The sequence below is a fragment of the Piliocolobus tephrosceles genome, chromosome 7, assembly GCF_002776525.5.
Source record: "Piliocolobus tephrosceles isolate RC106 chromosome 7, ASM277652v3, whole genome shotgun sequence".
Lineage (NCBI taxonomy): Eukaryota > Metazoa > Chordata > Mammalia > Primates > Cercopithecidae > Piliocolobus > Piliocolobus tephrosceles.
Window position 1 is genome coordinate 33,885,917 of NC_045440.1, and position 24,096 is coordinate 33,910,012.

General features: G+C 39.0%; 1 protein-coding gene across 2 annotated transcripts in view; it reads left to right on the top strand.

Moving 5' to 3' along the window:
* UNC5D (unc-5 netrin receptor D) overlaps positions 1-24,096 on the top strand; it is a 580,897-nt gene that overhangs the window by 344,072 nt on the left and 212,729 nt on the right. For both annotated transcript variants that reach the window (XM_023214650.3, XM_023214651.2), the window contains exon 3: positions 8,844-8,987. In XM_023214650.3, the coding sequence (XP_023070418.2) occupies positions 8,844-8,987 (144 nt within the window). The remainder of the gene's footprint in view (positions 1-8,843; positions 8,988-24,096) is intronic.

The window sequence follows — 24,096 nt, forward strand, 5'->3', positions numbered from 1 at the left end:
AGAGTAACTAGTGTTTTCTATCTGATAAATAAGGGGATTATAGCAATAACTGCTGTCAGCATTTTTCTCATTTAAACAAATAAAGCTGACAAATGATGAAGTTCTGTGCTGCTCCGTTATGTTTAGTACATGCAGAGCAATTATTCATTGGCTGCCAACATTAGTCTATCTTCAACTAAACCATCCAACGGTCTAGAAAGCTTATTAGCATATCAGTATCATAGTCATATTTGTATATTCTCTAAGACTCTACTCCATAACAAAGGCTGATGGTTATAATTTGCACAATAATTTAAAGGGTTGGACTTTTCTATGCTTATTAGAGTTACGCCAGTTATCGGGTACAATGCTACTCTTATTTATGACATGCTATTTTTTATTTGCCTGGAACTTCCACTCCCTTGTAGCATTTTCTGTGAACAAGTTAGCTGCCATCTCTGGAGATATAGAAGTAGATAGCCATTTCTGCATGAACACTGTTAGAGGAAATTCAGTGGAGGAAGAGATAGGGAAGAACATTTTTCTTAAAGTCGCATTTCTTGTATATTTCTCATGTGTGAATATATCATGTATATGTATGTGCATATATATACACATACTCATACTATTACATATATGTATATGGATATGTATACATGTAAACTGTATATGTAAATGTGTATTTGTGTATCATTTGATCAGTGAGGATTTCAGAAAGTATGTATTTAAAACATCTTATTCAACAGTTATTTCTTGTTATGGTAGGGGGAAAATATAATAGATACAAAGAATTCATGATTTGCCAAGGCTTCTTTTAGAGGGGATGGTTTGATAAAACTGAAGACCTCATGTTAGAAGAAGGCCTAATCTAGAGAGATAATATACCTTTTGTGGGATGGTCATGTCACTTGTGGCCTTTTAAAGAAGCCTGCCACTCTGATGCCACCGGTTGGGAAAATACTGTGTTTAGGAGCAGTTGTTTTATGTGTACTTTGCTCTGCTGATCACATGGGGAGCCTCTGCTGGTAACTGAGCCATCCTAATGTTGAAACCTTCACTTCAGCATTTTCCTTCCAACTGTGGTTAGCCTGAATGAGGGGCTGCAAAATCTCCTGACAAGAATGGGGTAAGACCAGATACAGTCTTCATAGTGGGGTGCCCTGGTCCCTTGTTTATGCTTTCCAAAGCACAGTGTGCTGCTCTTTGTCTATGTGACCACGTTTTCTAGTTGGGGCCTTGCTGACCCTGTAGGGACCGCTCTGCCCAGGGCTGGCTAATTTTTAAAGAGATCAAACAACTTGCCTGTGAGTTTGCCTTTCATACTCAAACCAAGCAATCCAGAGGCCACACCCCTAACTACCATTTCTATGGAGCTCTTATACTCCAGACCACTGTTCCCCTGCCCTAACCCCAGGACTGGGATAGCCAGAATGCCCCAGAGCCACTGACATTATGCAAGCTAGCCAATTCCAGTATATTGTTTCTTCCCATGCAAACCACAATGGAAAGGCCATTGGCCACATGTTCCCCCACCCCTTCTGCCTCCTGAAAGACCCTCAGGCTTACCCATGTGGCTCTGCATGGCTTGCTGTGCCTCCTGTCTCTCGGGACCTGTGAGTGTCAACTTCTTCCTTCATAAAAGTCACTTCCATGTATAAATCTGTTAAAACACTTTATTGAAAAAAATCCTGGGTATTCTTAAAATACCGTGGTGCCAAGATTAAATCACAGCAAGTTTTGTGGTTTGGATTTGGACATTCCCTACTTTATAAACATGATAACCCTGAATCATTTTGAGATAGTGCTGGTCTTCGTCTTCAAGCTGAAAAAAATTGATAGCTTTGATATTCTTACAAGATGAGGAAAGAGAAAAAATGAGAGTTCTTCCCATTAGCTTGAACCTATTTCTTCTTTTTAATTAATACATAATTAACATATTTTTGGGCACAAGTGATATTTTGATACCTTCATATAATGGCTAATAATCAAATCAGGATAATAGGAATATCCATCACCTCAAGCATTTATGTTTCTACTGGGAATGTTCAAATTCCTCTTTTCTAGCAATTTTGAAATATGCAATAGATTATTGTTAACTATTGTCACTCTACTGGACTGTCAAACACTGGATTTTAGTCCTTCTACTTAACTGTATTTTATTACTCATTCTTCAACCTGTCTTCTCTCCTCATTCCCCTTCTTGACCTTTAGTTAACCACCAGTCTACTCTCTATTTTCATGAGATCCACTTTTTCAGTTCCCACATATGAGTAAGAACGTATGATATTTGCGTCTGTGCTTGGCTTATTGTACTTATGACCTCCAGTTTTATGCATGTTGCTACAAATGACAAGATTTTATTCCTTTATATGGTTGAATAATATTTCATGGTGTGTGTGTATATATATATAAATATATATACATATCGCATTTTCTTCATTCCTTTATTGATGGATACTTGGTTGATTCCATATTTTGACTATTGTGGATAGTCTAATAAACATGGGGTTGCAGATATCTCTTTGATATATTGATTTCCTTTTTGAGAGGATATACATGCCTAGTAGTGGGATGGCTGAATCATATGGAAGATATATTTTTAGTTTTTCAAGGAACCTTTATACTGTCTTCTATAGTGACTGTATTAATTTACATCCCCAAAAATGGTGTATGAGGGTTCTCTGTCTCCACATCCTCTCTAGCACCTATCTTTTTTTGTCTTTTTGACAAAAAACATTTTAACTGGGGTGAGTTGTGGTTTCGATTTGCATTTCCCTGATGATTAGTGATGTTGGCTATTTTAGAATATATTTTTTGGCCATTTGTATGTCCTCTTTTGGTAAATGTCTATTCAGGTCTTGATCTTTTGCCCATTTTTAAATCTTTTGTTCTGTTTTTTGCTATTGAGTGGTTTGAACTTCTCATACATTCTGGTTATTAATCCCTTGTCAGATAGATAGTTTGCAAATGTTTTCTCATTTTCTGTGGGCTATCTCTTAGTTGTTTATTTCCTTTGTAGTGCAGAAGCTTTTTAGCTTGATGTAATCCTGTTTGTCTATTTTTACATTGGTTACCTGTGCTTTTAAGGACTTATTAAATAAATTTTTGCCTCAACCAGTGTCCTGGAGAGTTTCTTCAATATTTTCTTTGAGTGATTTCATAGTTTCATATCTTAGATTTATTTTTATTTTGATCCGACTTTTGTATACGGTGAGAGATAAGGGTCTAATTTCAATGTTTGTATATGGATATCAAGTTTTCCCAGAACCATTTATTGAAGATACTATCCTTTCCTCAGGGTTCTTGATACCTTTGGCCTTGGCTATTCAGAGTTTTTTATGGGTCCATACAAATTTTAGGATTGCTTTCCCTATGTTTGGGAAAGATGTCATTGGTATTTTGGATTAAGAAAATGTGGCACATATACACCATGGAATACTATGCAGCCATAAAAAAGGATGAGTTTGCATCCTTTGTAGGGACATGGATGCAGCTGGAAACCATCATTCTTAGCAAACTTTCACAAGAAGAGAAAACCAAACACCGCATGTTCTCACTCATAGGTGGGAACTGAACAATGAGATCACTTGGACTCGGGAAGGTGAACATCACACACTGGGGCCTATCATGGGGAGGGGGGAGGGGGGAGGGATTGCATTGGGGAGTTATACATGATATAAATGATGAATTGATGGGTGCTGACGAGTTGATGGGTGCAGCACACCAACATGGCACAAGTATACATATGTAACAAACCTGCACGTTATGCACATGTACCCTAGAACTTAAAGTATAATATAAATAAATAAATAAATAAATAAATAAATACAGTACTGGCGGGAAGGCTACCTTGAAAAAAAAAATAGGGAGTGTCTTGAATCTGTACATTGCTTTGTGTAGTATTGACATTTTAATAACATTAATTCTTGTAATCCATGAACGTGGAATATCTTTACTTTTGTGTATGTCCTCTTCAATTTCCTTCACCAGAGTTTTATCGTTTTCTTTGTAGAGATCTTCCATGTCTTTGGTTAAGTTTATTCCCAGGTATTTGTTTTTTGTAGGGGGGAGCGGTCAGGGGCTATTGTAAATGAGATTGCTTTCTTGATTTCTTTTTCAGATTATTCACCACTAACATATTTAATTGCTACTGATATTTGTACATAGATTTTGTATTCTGCAACTATACAGAATTCAGTTATCAGTTCCAATGTTTCTTGGTGGAATCTTTACATTTTTCTAAATATAAGATCAAGTTATCTACAAACAAGGCTAATTTGACTTCTTCCTCTCCAAATGGATGCCTTTTATTTGTTTCTCTTCCTGATTGCTCTAGCTAGGGCTTCGAGTACTACGATGAATAAAAATATAAAAGTGGACATCCTTATTGTGTTTCAGATTAAGGGGAAAGGCTTTCAGTGTTTCTCATTCAGTAGGTTGTTGGCTGTAGGTTTATCACATATGGCCTTTATTGTTTGAGGTATGTTCTTTCTATGTATAGTTTTTTGAGGTTTTTATCATGAAGGGGTGTTGAATTCTGTCAAATGCTTTTTCAGCATCTATTTAAATGATCATTTTTTCTTGTTATTTTTGGTTCTGTGAATATGATGTGTCATGTTTATTGATTTGCATATGTTGAAATTTCCTCACCTCTCTGAAATCAATCCTGGTTGATTATGGTGAATGATCCTTTTAATGTGTTATTGAATTTGGTTTGCTAGTATTTCATTGAGGATCTTTGCATCTGTGTTCATCAAGTGTATGGGCGTGTAGTTTTGTTTTTGTTGTTGTTGTGTCTTTGTCTGGTTTTGGTATCAGGGTAATGCTGCCCTCATGGAATGAGTTTGGAAGTATTTTCTCCTCTTCAATTTATATTTTTGAATTTTTTGAGACTCGTTTTGTGGCCTACCTTATGGTCCATTCTGGAGAATATTTTATGTGCTGAAGAGATGAATGTGTCTTCTTGTAGCAGATGGGTAAAATGCTTAAACACATTTCTGACCTTAAAGGTTATTGAATGCTTCTTTGGTGAGACTCCACTTCTCAGAGTGTGGGTGTATTCTGCTTTAATAGGTCTCCCTGTTCTGCAGTATAGGAGCTCTGAAATATTAAAGTCACTCTACCTTCTCCTACCTGTGTGCACTTGATGGATGTTCTCTCTCCTGCCTTTTCCTCTTTAAAGGAGCTCATCAACCATTTGCCCAGAGAGGAAAACATAAAGCAAGTTCTCTTCTCCAAAGTCTAGTGCCTCCCTTTAACCTGCTCAACTTTACTTTATAATATACATGCTCCACTCCAGCCTGCTTTCTGTCCTAACAAACAAAATAAATTAATGGCTTTAGAGGTACAAGTGGTTTTTGGTTACACGGATGAATTGTATAGTGGTGAAGTCTGGGCTTTTAATGTACCTGTCACTCAAATAGTGTACATTGTACCCTATAAGTAGTTTTATATCCTTCATCCTATCCAATCCTCCCCACTTCTGAGAATCCAGTGTCCATTATACCACCCTGTATGCCCTGTATACCCATGGCTTGGCTCCCAATTATATGTGAAAACATGCAGTGTTTGGTTTCCCATTCCTGAGTTACTTCATTCAGGAAAATGGTCTCCAGTTCCATTCAATATACTGCAAAATGCATGATTTCATTCTTATTTTTTATGGCTGAGTAGCACTCCATGATATAGATATAATACATTTTCTTTGTGCATTTATTGGTTGATGGGCCCTTAGCTTGATTCCATATCTTTGCAATTATGAATTGTGGTGTGATAAACATGTGAATTCAGGTATCTTCTTGATATAATGACTTCTTCTTCTTTGGGTAGATACCCAGTAGTGGGATTACTGGATCAAGTGGTAGATCTACTTTTAGTCCTTTGAGAAATCTCCATACTGTTTTCAACAGAGGTTTTACTGATTTATGCTTCTATCAACAGTGTGTAAGTATTCCCTTTTCACCACATCCATGCCAACATCTGTTATTTTTTGACTTTTTAATAACAGTCATTTTGATTGGGGTAAGGTAGTAGCTTATGGTTGTTTTAATTTGCATTTCCTTATAATTAGTAATGTTGAGCATTTTTTTCTATTTTTGTTGGATACTTACATATCTTCTTCTGAAAAACATCTGTTCGTGTTGTTTGCCTGCTTTTTACTGGGATTATTTGTCTTTTCTTGCTGATTTGCTGCAGTCCCTTGTAGATTCTGGATGTTACTTCTTTGTGAGATGTATAGTTTGCAAATATTTTCTCCTATTCTATAGGCTAGCTATTTACTCTGTTATTTCTTTTGTTGTGCAAAGTTTTTCAGTTTGTCTCGTTTATTTTTGTTTTTATTGCATTTGCTTTTGGTTCTTAGTCATAAATTCTTTGCCTAGGCCAATGTCTAGAAGAATTTTTCTAGGTTTTCTTCTAGAATGTTTACAACTTAAGGTCCTACGTTCAAGTCTCTAATCCATTTTGAGTTAATTGTTGTATGTGGTAGAGGTATCCAATTTCATTCTTCTGCATTTGGCGATCCAGTTACCCAGCACCATTTATTGAATTAGGGTGTCCTTTCCCCGGTACATGTTTTTGTCTGCTTCTAAGAAACTTTTTTAAAAACCTTTCTTTATTTCCACTTTCTGTGACATTCTTCCCTCTTGCCTTTGCCTGCCAACTCTGCCTTTTCCTGGTCTTTGTCCACCCGTTCATATTTCTTCTTTCATTAAAGTGTAAAGAAAGAAAAAAAACAAAGCAGCAGGAACAACATCATCATCACCTTTAAGGCTTCTTTTCTCCTATTTGATTTAGGAGTCGGCTTTCTGGACTAATAGTCTCTGACAGGGAAAACACAGTGCTTTTGTACTTTCACAAACGGGAAACGTGAGTTACCAACTGTCATCAAGAAGATTTTCTGTTATGTGGGTTCCTCCTACAAATTTAGAAAGTATACCTCAAACTGCACATGGTGACTTATGTGGCCATGACCACCTCTCATCAGGCACTATAAATAACACGTTATTGATTGGGTGGAAGGGAACATTTCCCCAACCTGACTAATCCTACACCTCCATTCTTGTTTTTTAAATCCTGAAACCAAGATATAATCATGATCCACCTCCTCCATCGGAACTTCTGGACTCATTTTGATTACAGTGATGCTTCTATCCCCTGAATTTCTTCTGGACTTAAAGGAAAATCATAGTTAGTTACTTAATTTAAAAAATAGTTCCGTGTATTAACCTTATTGCCACAATTAAGTGTAAGTACTAAAATAAAGGGACAGAATTGAATTATTAAGAGGCATCTGAACATAGTGCTGGTTTTGGTGTAAGACCACCAGGCTCACACACCGGACCCTTCATTTACAAACTCTGACTGTGGACAAATGACATAGCCTCTCTGAGTCATAGTTCTTTCCTTTGCAAAGTAGGGACACCATAGCATGCACCACCACAGAGTACCGTGGAAATGTAAAGAGCACATAGGTTCAAGGCTTATCATGACACGAGGCAGTTAGGTGGAATTCAATAAGCATCCCCTTTTTTTCTCCCAACCTGCCTATCCTAGAGAAAGGCACAACCTCAGAGAATGTGTGTTGGATGGAGAGGACATGGCTGGCTATGAAGGCTGCTTCCCTGTTTGTGATGAGTTAACTGGTGAGGCAAGTGAGGTGCCCCTTCCATCGTTGGTACAGGGCGACTGTTCATCCCAAAGAAAGAAAGGTTGATAGTCCTTGGTCAAAGGTGGAGAAGAAGCTCATGCTCTCCAGTTAGAAGCACAAAACAATTTGTTTAATTTTAGAAGAAGAATGTAAAATAACAAAAAAAAAAAAAAATTAAAAGGTTGTGGTCTTATAGCTGCATCTCAGTTCACTGCTGTGCCCTTAGCCACTCTTTCTATAAAAACCCCTCTTTCTTCACCTCCTCATACCATTGCTATGAGGACCTCCCTGGGTTCTCTTCTCAGGGCTTTAAGACTAACTTGGTTTATGTGTACTGCTATGATATATCAATTAAAAAATACAGAAAAACAAAAAATATTTTAAGTGATGGACATCCCAGTTACTCTGATCTGATCATTACATATTGTGTACATGTATCAAAATATCATTGTGTACATGTATCAAAATACCACATGTGGCTGGGCAAAGTGGCTCACACCTCTAATCCCAGCATTTGGGGAGGCCAAGATGTAAGGATTACTTGAGGCCAGAAATTTGAGACCAGCCTGGTCAACATAGTGAGACCCCCCCCATTGCTAAAAAAAAAAAAAAAAAAAAAAAAAACTTATTTCAACTTGTCTTCTCTTTGTGCTCATTCCTTCTTTCGGTCCCATTGGCTTCGTTGTCCTGAGCCTTGATGCCGATGCCTTGGTCCTTCCTCAGATTTTCAGCCTGGTCACCCCATCTGCAAATGTTCACTGATTCCTCTTTCTTCTAAGCCAGACTGTTACAATGACCCAACCCAGCTACCACACCCAGACATAGGGGCGCTTAGAACAACTTAGAACTGTGTCCCTGACATTGGTTTGTGGAGGCCTCTTTGGCTTCTAGAATCTCAGCAATTAACATTGCATAAAATCTATGAGGAATGTAGTACCAAAGAAAGACAAACAGCGCTAAGTCAAGGTACTGTGAGAACTATTCTATTGCATGGGAGCCACAGTTGGTTGATGATACTTTACACGTGTGCTTTCCAACCTACTCAGCTCTGGAAATTTAATTAGCAGTAATATATTATTCTCAAAGTAATTAAAACCTTGCCTTGATTAAAAACAGGATTGTTTAATTAAAAAGAAAAGGTTTGGCTAACCTTAACTTTCTGTTTGAGAAATGCAACAGCCTCAGCTGATTTGTCTCTTATCTCTCCCACCATCAGGCTTGAAGGTCCGCGAAGTGTTCATCAATGTTACCAGGCAACAGGTGGAGGACTTCCACGGGCCCGAGGACTATTGGTGCCAGTGTGTGGCGTGGAGCCACCTGGGTACCTCCAAGAGCAGGAAGGCCTCTGTGCGCATAGCCTGTAAGTACATTCTGAGTGACCTTGTCTTGTAGGACCACAAATGAGAGTTAAATAGAGCTGAAGAGAGGCTTTACAGATGTCAGATGCTTCTACAGAATGTCAATGAGAGTACTTAAATTTACTCTTCTAAAACGGTGTTTTAAAATGTTTGATAATTTCCAACCAGGTGTGGCACAATGGCTCACACCTGTAATCCCAGCACTTTGGGAGGCCAAGGTGGGAGGATCACTTGAGATCAGGAGTTTGAGATGAGCCTGGACAACATGGCAAAACCCTGTCTCTACTAATAATACAAAATTAGCCAGGTGTGGTGGTGTGCGTCTGTCATCCCAGCTACTTGAGAGGCTGAGGCAGGAGAATCGCTTGAACCCAGGAGGTGGAGGTTGCAGGGAACTGAGATCATGCCACTGTACTCCCACCTGGGTGACAGCATGAGAGAGACTGTATCTCAAAAAAATAAATAAATAAGTTTGATAATTTCCTTCAGAGTACATTCAGCAAATCAGTTTGGCTAAGAGAGTCTGCCTAGATGGTCAGAGTGCAGGTGGCTCAATAATGCCAGGGAAAACCTGTTCCTGAGAGAATGAAATTCACCCAAATGGATTCTGCTGTTCACCATCAATGACAAAGTTCAAGGGACACTTATGGGAAAAGTTGAGCAATGACTGTTTACTTTCTAGCAAATCTGCAAAAATACTACATTAAAGATATTATGGCATTTTTATAGCCTACTGTTCAATCTCTTCTCTCTGAATCTTAAAACACAGAAATGGGTTTTAAAACTGCATTAGTTTGACTCAAGTAGGACTAAAAAAAAAAAAAAAAATACACACTTGGAAAAAAGTATGAAAGAAAGAAAATTGCTTCTCAGAAGAGTCCAAGATTTCTTTATCATATTTCAGCATCAGTGTTTTTATAATTTTAAAATAGTTTCATAAATACACAAACTTTATTTCTCCTCCTTGAAAATATCCTCAACTCTCCCCACTTACATTATTCCACCTCTATGGATCCCCATAAAACCTCCTTTGTGTGCCTGGGACTGCAAAGTCACCTCCAGAAAGAAACTGGGAGATGGGGAAAGAGATGGTTATTGTTGTTTTATTCAAATACCGCCTTTTAAGAGCGTCATGAAGAATACAGGGCGGGAAAGATTTACTTGAGGACTCAAGTAATTCTTCATAGCAGATGTTGATGGTTTAGGGATTAAGAATAGAAGTGAATTGCTATTTGCAGAGACGTTTATGTTTCCTGGGAAATGAAATCTTCCTCTTAAAATACGCATGTCACCTTCATTCTGGCGATTTGGGGAGGCCCTCTCCTGGGTGTTGACTGAGTTCTGATAGGCCAGGGAGAAGAGGTCACCTCATAAGCCAGGCTCTTGATGTGAGAGCCATGGGAAATATTTTCCCATAGTTATTTAGTTAATTAATTTTAGCCAACAATTATTTTATGACTTTAAAGTAGCAGGCCAGCTGAGAGAGGGAATATGTTTGCATTTAATCTCCTCTTAACAAGTTCATGTCTATGCTCCCAGCATGGTATCAGTCAGACCTGCCAGGGCATCTGACTTGAGTCAAGATAAAATAGGTAATTTCAGTGCTCTATCTGCAAAACAGCAGAGGGGATTTCAACATACGTCCCCTCAATTTTTTTCTGCTCACCCTCACTTTTTCCTTTCCTGTTCTTTACTTCTCTGAGGCCCACATGACCTATACTCTGAACTACTGTAAATAGCATCTCCCTGATCTCTGCACATGCCCGTCCTTCCCATCTCCATCCTTCTTGCTCACTTAATTCTTCATTACCAGTGGCCTGCTAGAAACTTCCAGGAGTTTTGTCCAGGGAAAAACCTTGTTTTTGCTTTCAAAATGTTGCAAAGAATGGCTCAAATACACGTTTGTTAGTTTCCCATTGCCATTCGTGGTGTACAGTATTCTCTGTCCTTCTAAACACTTTGCTCTTCTGCGTGTCACCCTCACATACTTGACGTGTGCCTTTGCTCCTGCAGTTTCTACTTTCATACATGCGTCGCATGGGGAGGAACCCAGACTCCAGAGTCCTGTTGGTTTCCAACAGGACTAAGTCTGCTCCACTACTTAGTTTAGTGATGGTAGGAAAATTATTTCATTTATGTGTCTTAATGTTTTCATTGATAAAAGGGTGCCTGGTTCATAGAATTATTTTGATAGTTAGAGGTAAACTATATCTAAAAATGTGCCTGGCACATATGAGCATTTATCAATCATCAGCTATTATTTTATGATATAGCTGATTCTCCACCACCATCTCTTACTTGCAGGTGTGTTAATCCTGACTGAAACAAATCGAATTAAAATTTTAGTAACCTAGTAATTTTTCTATAGATTATAGATATATGGATTCTATAAAAATTTGTTCTGGGTCAGTCCTACGTCCCCAACTCTCTCAGGTATGAGAGAATAAACAATGGTAAAAATAGAAAACACTTAGGCTGGGTGTGGTGGCTCAGGCCTGTAATCCAAGCACTTTGGGATGCTGAGGTGGGCGGATCACCTGAGGTTGGGAGTTCAAGATCAACCTGACCAACATGGAGAAACCCCATCTCTACTAAAAAAAGAAAAAAAAAAAAAAATTAATTAAAAAATTAAAAATACAAATAAAAAAATTAGCCAGATATGGTGGTGTATGCCTGTAATCCCAGCTACTTGGGAGGCTGAGGTAGGAGAATCACTTGAACCCAGGAGGCAGAGGTTGCAGTGAACTGAGATCACACCATTGCACTCCAGCCTGGGCAACAAGAGCAAAATTCCATCTCAAAAAAAAGAAAAAAAACCACACTTAAAAAATAATATATATATATATATATAGAGAGAGAGAGAGAGAGAGACAGGGAGGATTTGCTATGTTGCCCAGGTTGCTTGAATTTCTGTCCTCAAGCAGTTTTTTCTCCTCAGCCTCCCAAAGTGCTAGGATTACAGGCATGAACCACTGCGCCTGGCCCAAGAAAACACTTTTCTATCACTTCCCACCTTTTTAGAATCATAAAATGTTTTTGTGGTAATAAGCTCCCAAGTTGAATAAAAATATGTCTGAATATTATTGAAGCCTATATTATCCAGTGTACTTAATATAATCTCTAATATTTGCAACACATATTTAGTTTCTTCTCATGTACCAAGTGAGAGGCTTTTTAATTTATTTAAAATTATTTATGCAAGTCAAGACATGATTTGTCATTAAATATTGCATTTGACTTGGGGACCAGTGTACATTAAAATGTAAATTGAAATTTAACTAGTGTAATGGCATCAAAAGTCAGGGGGGTGGGGGAATTGCCTTTAGGACCTTGCTTAGAATTCTTTTGATTTGCTTGCAGGGAAAAGAAAAAAATGCACTTCAGAAAAAAATGTCTTTCATGTTATATGCGGATGAGAGAGATTTCTGGCTGCTATTTGTAAGCACTTTCCTGCAAGTGACACACTGTGCGTGAGGATAGTCTTTATTCCCAATAAATGAAAAGCTAAATTGGATATAATTCACTATGCTTCTTTTTTTTTTAAGATTGGTTTTTGAAGTACTAGAGACATCTTAATGTGCTAAATGAGGATTTGATAGATGAATGTATTTTGTGAATCTGATGACAGTCATCTTGAGGGGGCTTTGCAAAATTAGTATCATTTTAATATTGTTCATTAAATTGTTCGAGTTCACGATCAGAGCTCCTTATGTTTCCTGCATTTAACCAATTATCCAGCAAGAATTACCAATTTTAAAACTGCCATGGGCCGGGTGCAGTGGCTCACGCCTATAATCCCAACACTTTGGGAGGCCGAGGCAGGTGGATTGCTTGAGCCTAGGAGTTCAAGACCAGCCTAGCCAACATGTTGAAACCCAGTCTTTACAAAAAAATTACAAAAATTAGGCAGGCGCAGTGGCATGTGCCTGTGGTCCCAGCTACTTGGGAGGCTGAGGTAGGAGGATCGTTTGAGCCTGGGAGGTGGAGGTTGTAGTGAGCTGAGGTCATGCCACTGCACTCCAGCCTGAGTGAGACTCTGTCTAAAAAAAGAACAAAAAAAAAACAAAACAAAAACACACACACACAACAAACAAAAAACTGTGAAAAACTGCATGGGCTAAACCTCTATGGCATCTGGGACAGTTCCCCTGTGGGATCCATTGACCCATAGGGTCTTGACATGATCACCTTAGCTATTGTTTACAAAAACACTAGGAAGCTCATTGGAATTATACCACTTAGAGATCATTTGATTTTAAAGGGAAATAATATAAACAAAATATAATTTAAATAATGCATATATTCACTGAAGTGGGTTTCCATGGGATATTAAGTTAAATATACAGAGTCCTAGCTTTCACCCCAGGCTTTCAGGTTGAGACTGGAGAAAGGACCTAGAAAGGTGTGTTTGTATCGAGTTGTATCCAAGTGATTCTATGATCACCTTTGAGATGTCTTGCCCAGAAGCAGTGTTTCTCAAACCTTAATATGTATGCAAATCAACTAGGATCCTATTAAAATGCTGGTGATTCAGTTAAAATGATTCAGTATGGTGGTATGAGGCCTGCAATTTTATATTTCTAATGAACTCCCTGGATACATATGGATGCTGCCAGTTAGTCTGTGGACCATAGTTTTAGTAACAAGACCCTAGAATATGTTTCTGAAGCACTATTTGGAGAGTGTTGATTTAACCATTCCCCCAAATTCCTCATTTAACAGCTGGGAAAGTGATGTTTCAAAAGGCAAAAGGTTAGGTGAGCTGGATATGTTGGTGTATCCCTGTAGTCATGGCTACTCAGGAGGCTGAGGCAGGAGGATCAGTTGAGCCCAAGAGCTTGGAGCTGTTGTGTGCTATGATCACACCTGTGAATAGCCCCTGCCCTCCAGCCTGGGGCACACAGCAAGAACCCATCTCTTAGGAAAGAAAAAGAAAAGAAAAAAAAGTTGGATGACCAAAGGTCACCCAGCTGATAGCAAACATGGAACCAGGTCCTGAATCTTTTAAACTCTCACCCTGAGTGCTGTTGGCACTAAGGTATGTTGATCCTTTTCTGTTAAATGGGAGTTTAAAAAACATAATGAAAAAAGTTCATGTACATTTGAGTGTTTCCTTGAGGAAAGCTGTAATAGCTTTCCTTTCTTACTCTGTTTAAGAGTAAATTGTATTCCTCCTCATGGTCCAGTTGTGTGTGTGTGTGTACACATGCATGCACACACACATTTTGTTTAAGGAGCCAAAGTGCCTGTTGTCTTAAACTATTGTTTTTTTTCCTTAATAATTCCACACGGTGTCAGGAAGATGTTGGCTGCTGTCCAACTGCCTGGGGCTGGAAATTGCGGAGGCCTAGTTTCAAAAGTGATTTTATAAAGGTAAAAATAAATAAATAAAACCAACCTACATTTACCCCACAAAATTGGCAGAAGTCTGTCTCTAGGGAATGACTCCCACGGGCCTCCTCTTGTTTGTGTGGTTCAATAGAGCCAGAGATAGACGGGCACGCCATGGCATCTGTTACTTCTGCTGCTGGACGGTTGTCAAAACTAGGAATATTCAATTATTTGTAGTTGTTTATTTCATGTGTGAACATTTGGCTGCCTAGCCCTTTATTTTCTTCCCTGTTTTTCTCCTTCTTCTTCATCTGCTTATAAAATGTTGGACCTGTACCACTAACCCATGGCCAGGCAAACTTTTCTTAACACTTAGGCCTTTTCTCCCATATGATTGTTGAGATTGGAGAAGAAAGGGAATGTTTGCCTGTTTTAGTCAAGCCTGTTATAGCAAGTTAGCCACTTGAAAGAAAACACAGCAGAAAACCACTATTTTGTTTGTTTGTTTTTTAATGTATAAAATGTGATACATCCTGAATATAATTTAAATATGCTGCTGATTTAAGACACCCCTAAAATATCTATGCAGTTGTGCCAAGAAGGAGTAAAGAAATTAAAGAGAATTTCATTCAAAAGCTTTGAAACTCCCATAGTCAAAGCAGTATTATTTTCATTTGCTTTTTGAAGGGTAAACATTTTTTGAAAATGAAGGAACAGAGACATCAAATGAAACCTCAATTATGGATCCTGGCTTCATGGCTGATAAATAATTTTACTTACTGATAACTGTTAATAGCCCTCTGCTACCCACAAATTTAAATATGTAAATAAATACATCTAGGCACATCTTCCTGGCTTACAGATGCAGCCTTCCTGTACATTTCCATTCTTATCTCCAAAGATATCCCTACAAGTGTTCTTTGTCCCCTTGAGTGGCATGACCTAGATGCTTAGAGTCTGGGATGCGGGACTCGCTTTCCCCCTCCTTGACTTGCTTATCTATTTTTTCCTCCTTGGAACATATTCTGTGGCCCATCTCATACTCCTATCTCTCCCTAAATCCAAGGGCCATCTTGCATGCTGTTTCCTTCACAAAACCTACTTTAGTAAATCTCCTATCACTTGTTGATCTCAGCAGCTTCACATACAAACTAAGTCATTAAAAGGAATGCTCTCTAGCATCCCCAGCTTCAAAATTTCATAAATTCTAAGGGTCTAACTCTGAGTTTTCAAAGCATCTATTTAGTACTTCTACCACATTACTTAAAATACCCCGAATGATAGTTATTTTGAAGGTATTTGTGGATTTATGTCCCTAGTTAGTTCATAAACTGCTTGAGGATTCAACCTGCATTACCCTCTTTTTCTTGACTCCCTAGCCTAGTACACAATCTTACATATCACCTTTGTTTTGTAACTGTGTTTGGCTTGAAAAGCAACCCTACCAGTGTAGGATATGGCTCTAGGAAAAGAGGTTTGTTAGCTGTAGGTCATGATTGCACCATGGAGCTAACATGGCATCTGGCTTCTTAGTGAATTCATAGCTTACATTGACAGAGAAGGGTCATCTTTGTCCTTTCTTGTTTGTGCACTCCTGACAGTACTACAATGAAGCCATTCTAAAATGGGAATGGAAGTTAGGAAGCGTGAGAATCACTAACTCTGTGTTGTTCAGTATACAGCTCTGGAAGAGGCCTAAACTGCCAATAATACCTTCACTACTCCCTTCCTTTCTGTTCAGAATGTGGATATATTCCCATGGCATGGAACATAATATTAAGACCAATGCTCAACACTTGGTATAAATCATACAGAAGCTTGAAACTCTCCTTCCTCTCCCATGGAAAAAAAGTGTCCAAAGCCAAGAGACAATATTATTCTACTTTGTGAATGCTCAGTCCTTTCCTTTGGACTGAAATTAATGTATAGGAATACTATTGCAGGGGATGAAAAAGTCTAGACCTCCAAATAAAGTTGTACATCTAGCCAAGTAATAGCATCTAGCCAAGTAAAAAGATGAATGTTGAAATACAGCTCCTCTCCTTCAGGTGGATGCAATCACATTCCGGACTATGCATTCACTAGCCAAGATGCCAGTCACTCTAGAATATGAATTCATCCACCTGAAGGAAAGGAGACTAGTTTTTCCGGGCACATAGGTACTGTTTTCTCATCAGACCTTGTGCCTATGGGTGTCCAATTTACACAAAGTTACCACATAGACTTTTTGCAGCAGTACCATGTACATAATTTGCGGGACCCAGTGCAAAATGAAAATATGGAGCCCTTTGTTCAAACATTATTAAGAGTTTTGAGCTATCAACAGCAAGAGCATTAAATCAAGCGTGGAACTCTGTGCAACTGCATGGGTCACACACCCATGAAGTTGGCTCTGAGTGACAGTAATGGTGATGGTTCAAGAAATCATTTCAAATATGCAGTCGTTACATAAAAAGCAAATAATTGGCCTAGAAAAGGTAGGCATGAATTCAAACTGTCTGATGTAGAATTGGGACAGGATTATTCTGTTTGATCGAATGCCAGAGGCAGCATCACATGAGCTGAGTTTTAAGGTGGCACATTTGGGATTGAGCTAACAACTAGAAATGCCCATTGATGAGAGGGTCTTCTGATGGCCACAACTCCCTAAAAACTGTACCTTGACAGGCAAGGAATATATGTCTAACAGTGATACTGGGGAAGGAATCCTGCATTCAATAAGTAGGTGACGTACAGACTAACAGAGTTTTTTTTTTTTTTTTCAGACGGAGTCTCGCTCTGTCGCCCAGGCTGGAGTGCAGTTGTGCAATCTCAGCTCACTGCACACTCCACCTCCCAGGTTCACGCCATTCTCTTGCCTCAGCCTCCTGAGTAGCTGGGACTACAGGTGCTCACCACCATGTCCGGCTAATTTTTTTGTATTTTTAGTAGAGACGGGCTTTCACTGTGTTAGTCAGGATGGTCTCGATCTCCTGACCTCCTGATCCGCCCGCCTCAGCCTCCCAAAGTGCTGGGATTACAGGCATGAGCCACCGCACCCCGTGACTAACAGAGTTTTAAAACGTTTAACATAATTTCAGACTTTCAGAAAAGTTACAATATATACAAAGAATTCCCTTAAGCCCTTCACTGAGAATCTTCAAACGTTAACATTTTACTATATTAGTGTGATCTCTTTCTACGTTTATTATCTATATGTTTATTTATAGAGAGAAAATTAAATTTTTTTCAGAACTGTTTTAGATTAAGGTGCAGATAGGATACCCCTTGTTTGTAAATACTTCATGGTGTATGTTTTAAAATCAAGGACATTTTCTGACATAACTAGTATCATTACCAATAATTTGACAAAATACTATTATCTATTCTAGGGGGCTTATGGTAGTTTATCAGTTGTGCAATAATGTCCTTTAATAACAAATTCCTAGATCATGTGTTACATTCAGTTGTGAAGTCAGTTTAGCATTCTTTAATCCGGATGGGTCCCTGGTCTTCCTTTGTCTTTGATGATGTTGAGTTTTTGGAAAGTTGAAGGTTCATTGTTCTATTTACTGCCCCTCAATTTGAACATGTGAAAAGGAAACAGCACCCCTGAAGGGGCTCCCCCTCGCCAAATCTGGGATAACTTGAGCATCAAAATAATTGACAGCAAAGATTGTAGCTCATGAAATAAGAATCTGTGGATCTACACTGATATTTTAAAAGATGAATGAATGAATGAATGAATGAATGAACATATAAGTAAATGGCGCAAGGGAGAGCTCTTATTGTAAAGACATCTGTAAAATATGAATTGATGCACACAAGCATCAGTGTGGAGGCTAAAACTAATGGGTGAAAGTTTCAGGAAAACTGGATATTTATATAATCTGGATGTATCACTTCACAAGATACTTACTAATTATAAAGGGGCAACTAGATAATAGCATTGCAAAGGAAAATCCTATAATACACCACTTTGATCAAATAATCAATGTTAACGTCACCAAAAATGGGTCAAATCAACAGTGTGTGTCTCCTGATGTGATACGCCCAGGAGACTATATCACTTCAATGATATCCTTAGAAAAATGTGACCTGGCGCAGTAGCTCATGCCTGTAATCCTAGCACTTTGGGAGGCTGAGGTGGATGGATCACTTGAGGTCAGGAGTTGGAGACCAGCCTGGCCAACATGGTGAAACCCCATCTCTACTAAACATACAAAAATTAGCCAGGTGTGGTGGCACCTGCCTGTAATCCCAGCTACTCAGGAGGCTGAGGCAGGAGAATCACTTGAACCTGGGAGGTTCAGGTTGCAGTGAGCAGAAATTGTGCCATTGCACTACAGCGTGTGGCACAAGAGTGAAACTCTGTCTCAAAAAAAAAAAAAAAAAAAAAAAAACGAAAAGAAAACAGAAAAATGTCTAATCTGTGTTTGACCATAGGAAGGTATTACACAAACCTGTGTTGAGGAACTTTTAAAGTAATGGTTCATTTAACTGTGTTTCTCAAAATGCTGTCTACATGTGGGACACTGCTTGGTGTTCCGGGAATATAAGAAGCCACCAGATAGACACGGCACATCTTTCTGAAGCATCAATTATATTCCCCTTTAGATCTGTGAAAACAGAACATGGATACAGTATGGAGTGAAATGCAAAAACTTGCATGAATTTTGAAGATTTAATTTGAAACTTCAAAGTTACTTTGTGACTGCCACATCTTTTTAGGTTCCATCCGTAGATGTCATGGGGTTAATCAATTTTCTCCTTTTTTAGTAGAAGCATTTTAATAGGCAGTGTGAGCAACACTGAACTGTAAGAGAATCTGGTTCTAGGAACAGAGAATGACTTGTGTGTAATTAATATAAGTTGTGCTACTTTTGCTTAATTAACACATGCACAGTGAAGAGCACCGAGACGGGAACCACGAAGGCAGAAGCGTATTCCACCACATCTTACTGGGGATGGTGAAAAAGACAATTTCCCCAAATAGTATTCCTTCATGCTATTTATTGCCAACCATTATTTTACCAAGAAGAATTTGCAGAAATATAGCTACCACCTTTGAAGGAAATCGCAGCTTAATTCAGTCTGCCATTCTGATGGTGAAATTCACCATAAAAGTTCCTGGAAGATGGCCATTTCCATAAAAACCTCAGTAAACGTTTATCAGGGGAGAGGATATAGATTTTATTTCAATTCAACTCTCATTTTCTCCACTAAAGGAATCTTCTGACAGATAATACAAAGAGCTGATAAGCAAAACAAACAAAAATCTTACCTTAGTTAATCTTTAGGGATTCTTTGAGCCTGAGAATGTCATCTTAGATTATTTCACATCCTTCCACCAGCTAAGTAAGGATGAGAAGGTGCATTCCAGAAACTTGCCAAATGGTAAAAGAATACTAACTAAGGTGTAACGGTATCAGGCATCCATGAATAATTATCTAGCATGTTCTAGGCAGCATGATAATTAATAAAATATGTCCCTTTCTTTGAAGAGTTTATAATCTAGTAAGGGAGATATAAACAAATGTTTTCATGGGACCTGGTTGGTGGTAGGCACAATATATTTTAGGAGCCACCAACAGTGACAATTTACTGATCCTTGAGGCCTAAGATACACTTCCTGAGTCAATGTCTGAGCTAAATCCTGAGGAGGAAGGAGTAACAATTTAGAGAGTGTGCATTCCAAGTAAAGGAAAGCGTTTGAGTCCAAGCACAGGGTGGAACATCACATGACCTATGTGGGAAAGCAAGCAACACAGTACTTGTAGTGAGTCAATCGCAAGGTGGCAGAAGATGGGGCTACCAAAGAGAAGTGGACGGGCCAAATTATGGAGGGTGTTCAAATTCTCTGCCAAGTGTTGAGATTTGTCCAGAATGTAGTTTGGGGCCATTGAAATGTCATAGACAAGGCAGTGATGCAATCATATGTTCCAAACTCTCAACCCTCCCATTCACTGCTGTCAGAGATTTAAGAGGAGCAAGAGTCAAGGCAAGGAAGCTTCGCACCAATCTTTGAGAGTGTTGATGGGGTCTGAACTTCTGCAGGCATAGCACAGGTTGAAGAGGAAGGTAGAACTGTGAGGATTCAGAAATGAAAAATTAGCTAGAGTTTATGGCTGCTTAGAAGTGGAACTAAGGAGAAGTAAGAGAGGAGTTTGGGGACTCCTCCAAGTTTTGAACTTGCTAGGTTTCTGGCTCAAATGATTCCATTAAGTAGGTTATGAATAGAGTAAAATAAACCAGCTTGAAGAATGAGATACAGGTTTTAGTTTTTGATCATGTCATGTGTGATCTACCTGTGGAATATTCAATGGACTGCTTTCATCATGCTGTTGTATTTATGAGCTGAACCTCAAGCATGTAAGAGCAGAATCAAAAATACAGGATTGAGAGTCACTGGCAAGTAGGTGGTAGTTAGGTGAGTAGAACTCTGTCAGGAAGATAGAAGGAGCAGGCGGTTATGAGAACTAGCTGCAATTTTTTTTTTTTTGTACTACACAATCTCCACCTTAGTCCTCAGCTCTCAAATTGCTGATGAGGAAAGGAAAAAAAAGAAACAGCAGAACATGAGTGAAAATCTGTAAATGGTCAAGGGGTGAACACAGAAGGATCCCATGAATAGGACTGAGAGAAAAGTAAAAAAAAAAAAAGGTAGATTAGGCACTAGGAGACCCATGAAGGGAGTAGGGAAAGATTTATGAAGGAAGAAATGGTCAGTGGTGTCAATGTGATCTGCCAATTGGAGTTAAGAAGTGAGAAGTTTTGTTACGTTTGATGTGAAGGGCTCCATTGACTTCGACAAAACAATGTAATGAGCCAGGGTGATAGGATTAGTGTGGACGTAGGAATCTATAGGAGAGGAGAAAGCAGAGATGATGTAGACAACTCCGCCCAAAATTTGACTAACAGGAGAACAGCGGGATCTATAGCTAGAGTTAATGATTTGAGGCATAGATGGGAATTTAATATCAGCATGAAGATGAAATGGCTTGTATTTTTAAAAAGTGTACAGAGGGAATAGGAGTTACCGAGGGAGGAAATGGAGGTCAGAAGAGCTGGGTTTGAGTTCTGGGACCAACTATCCGGTTTTGTGCACCTTCAGAGAGACTCCTGATACCAGCTACAGATGAGAATCACATGGGGAACTTCTAAAAATTACGATTCCTGGGTCTCACTCAAGACCTTTAGAATCCTCATCTATGGAAGGAGGGCTTGATTTTACTGTCTTCTGGTTTTCCTTCTTCTCACTGACCACAGTTGAATTTTCTGTCTAGATTCCTTCTCTTCCCACCTCTAAGTATTGTAGTATTCTAGATCTCCATCTTGAGGCCTCTTCCCTCCATAATCCAGAGTCTCTCTTTCGGTGGAGTCTTTCACTCCAGGGCTTTGTTCGCTGGCTATATTCTGATCATACTCAACCTTAACATGGCACCTTGTCTCCCAGATTCTTCATCTACTGCCTACCTGACACATTCACTTGGATATCTAGTAGGTGTCTGAAACTGGCCATGTCCCAAAAAGTACTTTTCTGGTTTTCACTCCATCAGTACTGCTGCAGGGTGATGGTGGAGGAAGTGTGGATAGTTAATGGGTAACAAAAATGTAGTTAAAGAATGAATAAGATCTAGTATTCGATAGCATAACAAGGTGAACTATGGTGAACACGACTTTATTGTATATTTTAAAAGAACTAAAAGAATGGAATTGGAATGTTCTTAACACAAAGAAATAATAAATGCTTGAGGTGATGGGTATCCCAATTAGCTGACGGGATTATTACACATTGTAAGCATGTATCAAAACATCACATGTACTCCATAAACATGTGTACCTCTTATATACCCATAATAATTAAAAACAAAAACAATTCAAAAACAAAAGAAAAAATAATTGCTGTAAATTTGTGTTTATTTCCCAGTGTTTTCTGTTTCAGTAAAGGGATCACAGGGGCTCCTGACAAGACCCAGGGATCATCCTGGATTTCTCTTTCCTTCAGTCACATCCTATTCACCAGAAAGTCCATCCACCTCTGCCTCCAAACTATATACTGAATTTGTCCTCTTCTCTCCACCTGATACAAACATTATTTATCTCCTGTGATAATCTCTTTGCTGCTTCTGCTCTTGCTGCCTTGAAATGCATTCTCCACACAGAAACAAGAATGATTACTCTTGAAGAAAAATGCAAACCAGATCATGCTATTCCCATGGTTGAACAGCATGACTTCCCAAACTTTGAACTTTTGGCCCCATAGGCATGAACCCCCATGTCTCTCTTCCTTCCCTGACTATACAGTGCTTCCAGTCACCAATCATTGTGGCTGTTGCAGTCACAGTGATTTATTTTCTTTCTCAGATCCCCATGATAGTTCCTATTTCACAGTCGTTGATCATTCACTTTTCCTGGAAAGCATCCTCCTCATGCAGTGGTTGCCTCTTTCTTGTCGGTTCTGCATAGTTTCATCTGCATTCTGCTGGGTCATTTTATTTAAAAAAAAAATACGGATTTGGCTACCCAAAAAGTGAACAACTTTGAGCCAAAGTGGTTCCTTACATCTTCCCTGTTCTGGCAAGATTGGCCTAAGGAAAACAAAATGCAGCCTTCTTCCTTTCACTCAGTTATTCTGTGGGGCCATGCTGGCAGCAGGAGGTGCTAGATGTTTGGTGGCATATCCAGTGTTTATATGCTCATGACACTGACCACATCTTGTCCCAATGAGGGACATAGCCTCATGGAGATGTGAAATGAGGGAAGAGCCAATAAACTAATAATGTGGTTAAATTGTTCTTTCTTGCTGCTGGGTTGGCTTTTCTTTTTGACTCGTTTCTATCCCTTTGTTTTCCTTTCATCCCTCTCCAGGACTGGTAGTGAATTATAATGAGGTGGTGAGTATTAAAAGCTTAAGGTTATTTTTAGGTCATTTCTTCTTAAACTTGTTGCTAATTCACATCCCCCTAATCCCCTAATTTCCTGTAGAAGACTCAAAGGTCACTCAGGAAAGTCAGGAATGATTCTCTACATCCATGTGGTTTTTAAAACTTTGTCTCTTCAACCATGGAGTTCATTTTGCATTCGAGTGCCCAGCTGGATGCTCAGCTACAGATAAGCTCTATTAATGCTTGCAGGAGATGTAGAAATTAAGCTGTCTCAGAAAAGGGATGCTTGATAACAGGATGAACAGCACAGGCTGGGTGCAGTGGCTCATGCCTATGATCTCACCATTTTGGGAGGCTAAGGCAAGAAGATCACTTGAGGTCAGGAGTTGGAGACCAGCCTGGGCAACATAGTGAGACCCCATCTCTACAAAAAAAATTTAAAAATTAGCCAGGCTTGATGGCATGTGCCTGTAGTTCTAGCTACTTGGGAGGCCGAGGCAGTGGGGTTGCCTGAGCTCAGGAATGTTAAGCTGCAGTTAGCTATGATCGCACCACTGCACTCCAACCTGGGTGACTGAGTGAGACCCAGTCTCTAAAATGTGTGTGTGTGTATGAGCAGCATAGTCTTTTCATATCCTGCTTGGGAACTGAGCAGCCTAGGTATAGTCAGTGCTTCCAGGCACTGCTCTTTTTGGTTTTGTTTTCCATCAAAAACACTTTGATTTGGTGGCTATTTCTGTACTTACCTAGGACTCAATTTTCTCATTAGCCCAGCAAGTAGAACAACAGTACTCTCAAATGTACAGAAAGTGGAACTTGCAGATATTTGGTCCCTATAGCTTTTGGTGGAACATGATGTAAAGATACAAAATGTGAGTTATCAGAGTATTTTCCCTTGGTTTAATGCCTTAAA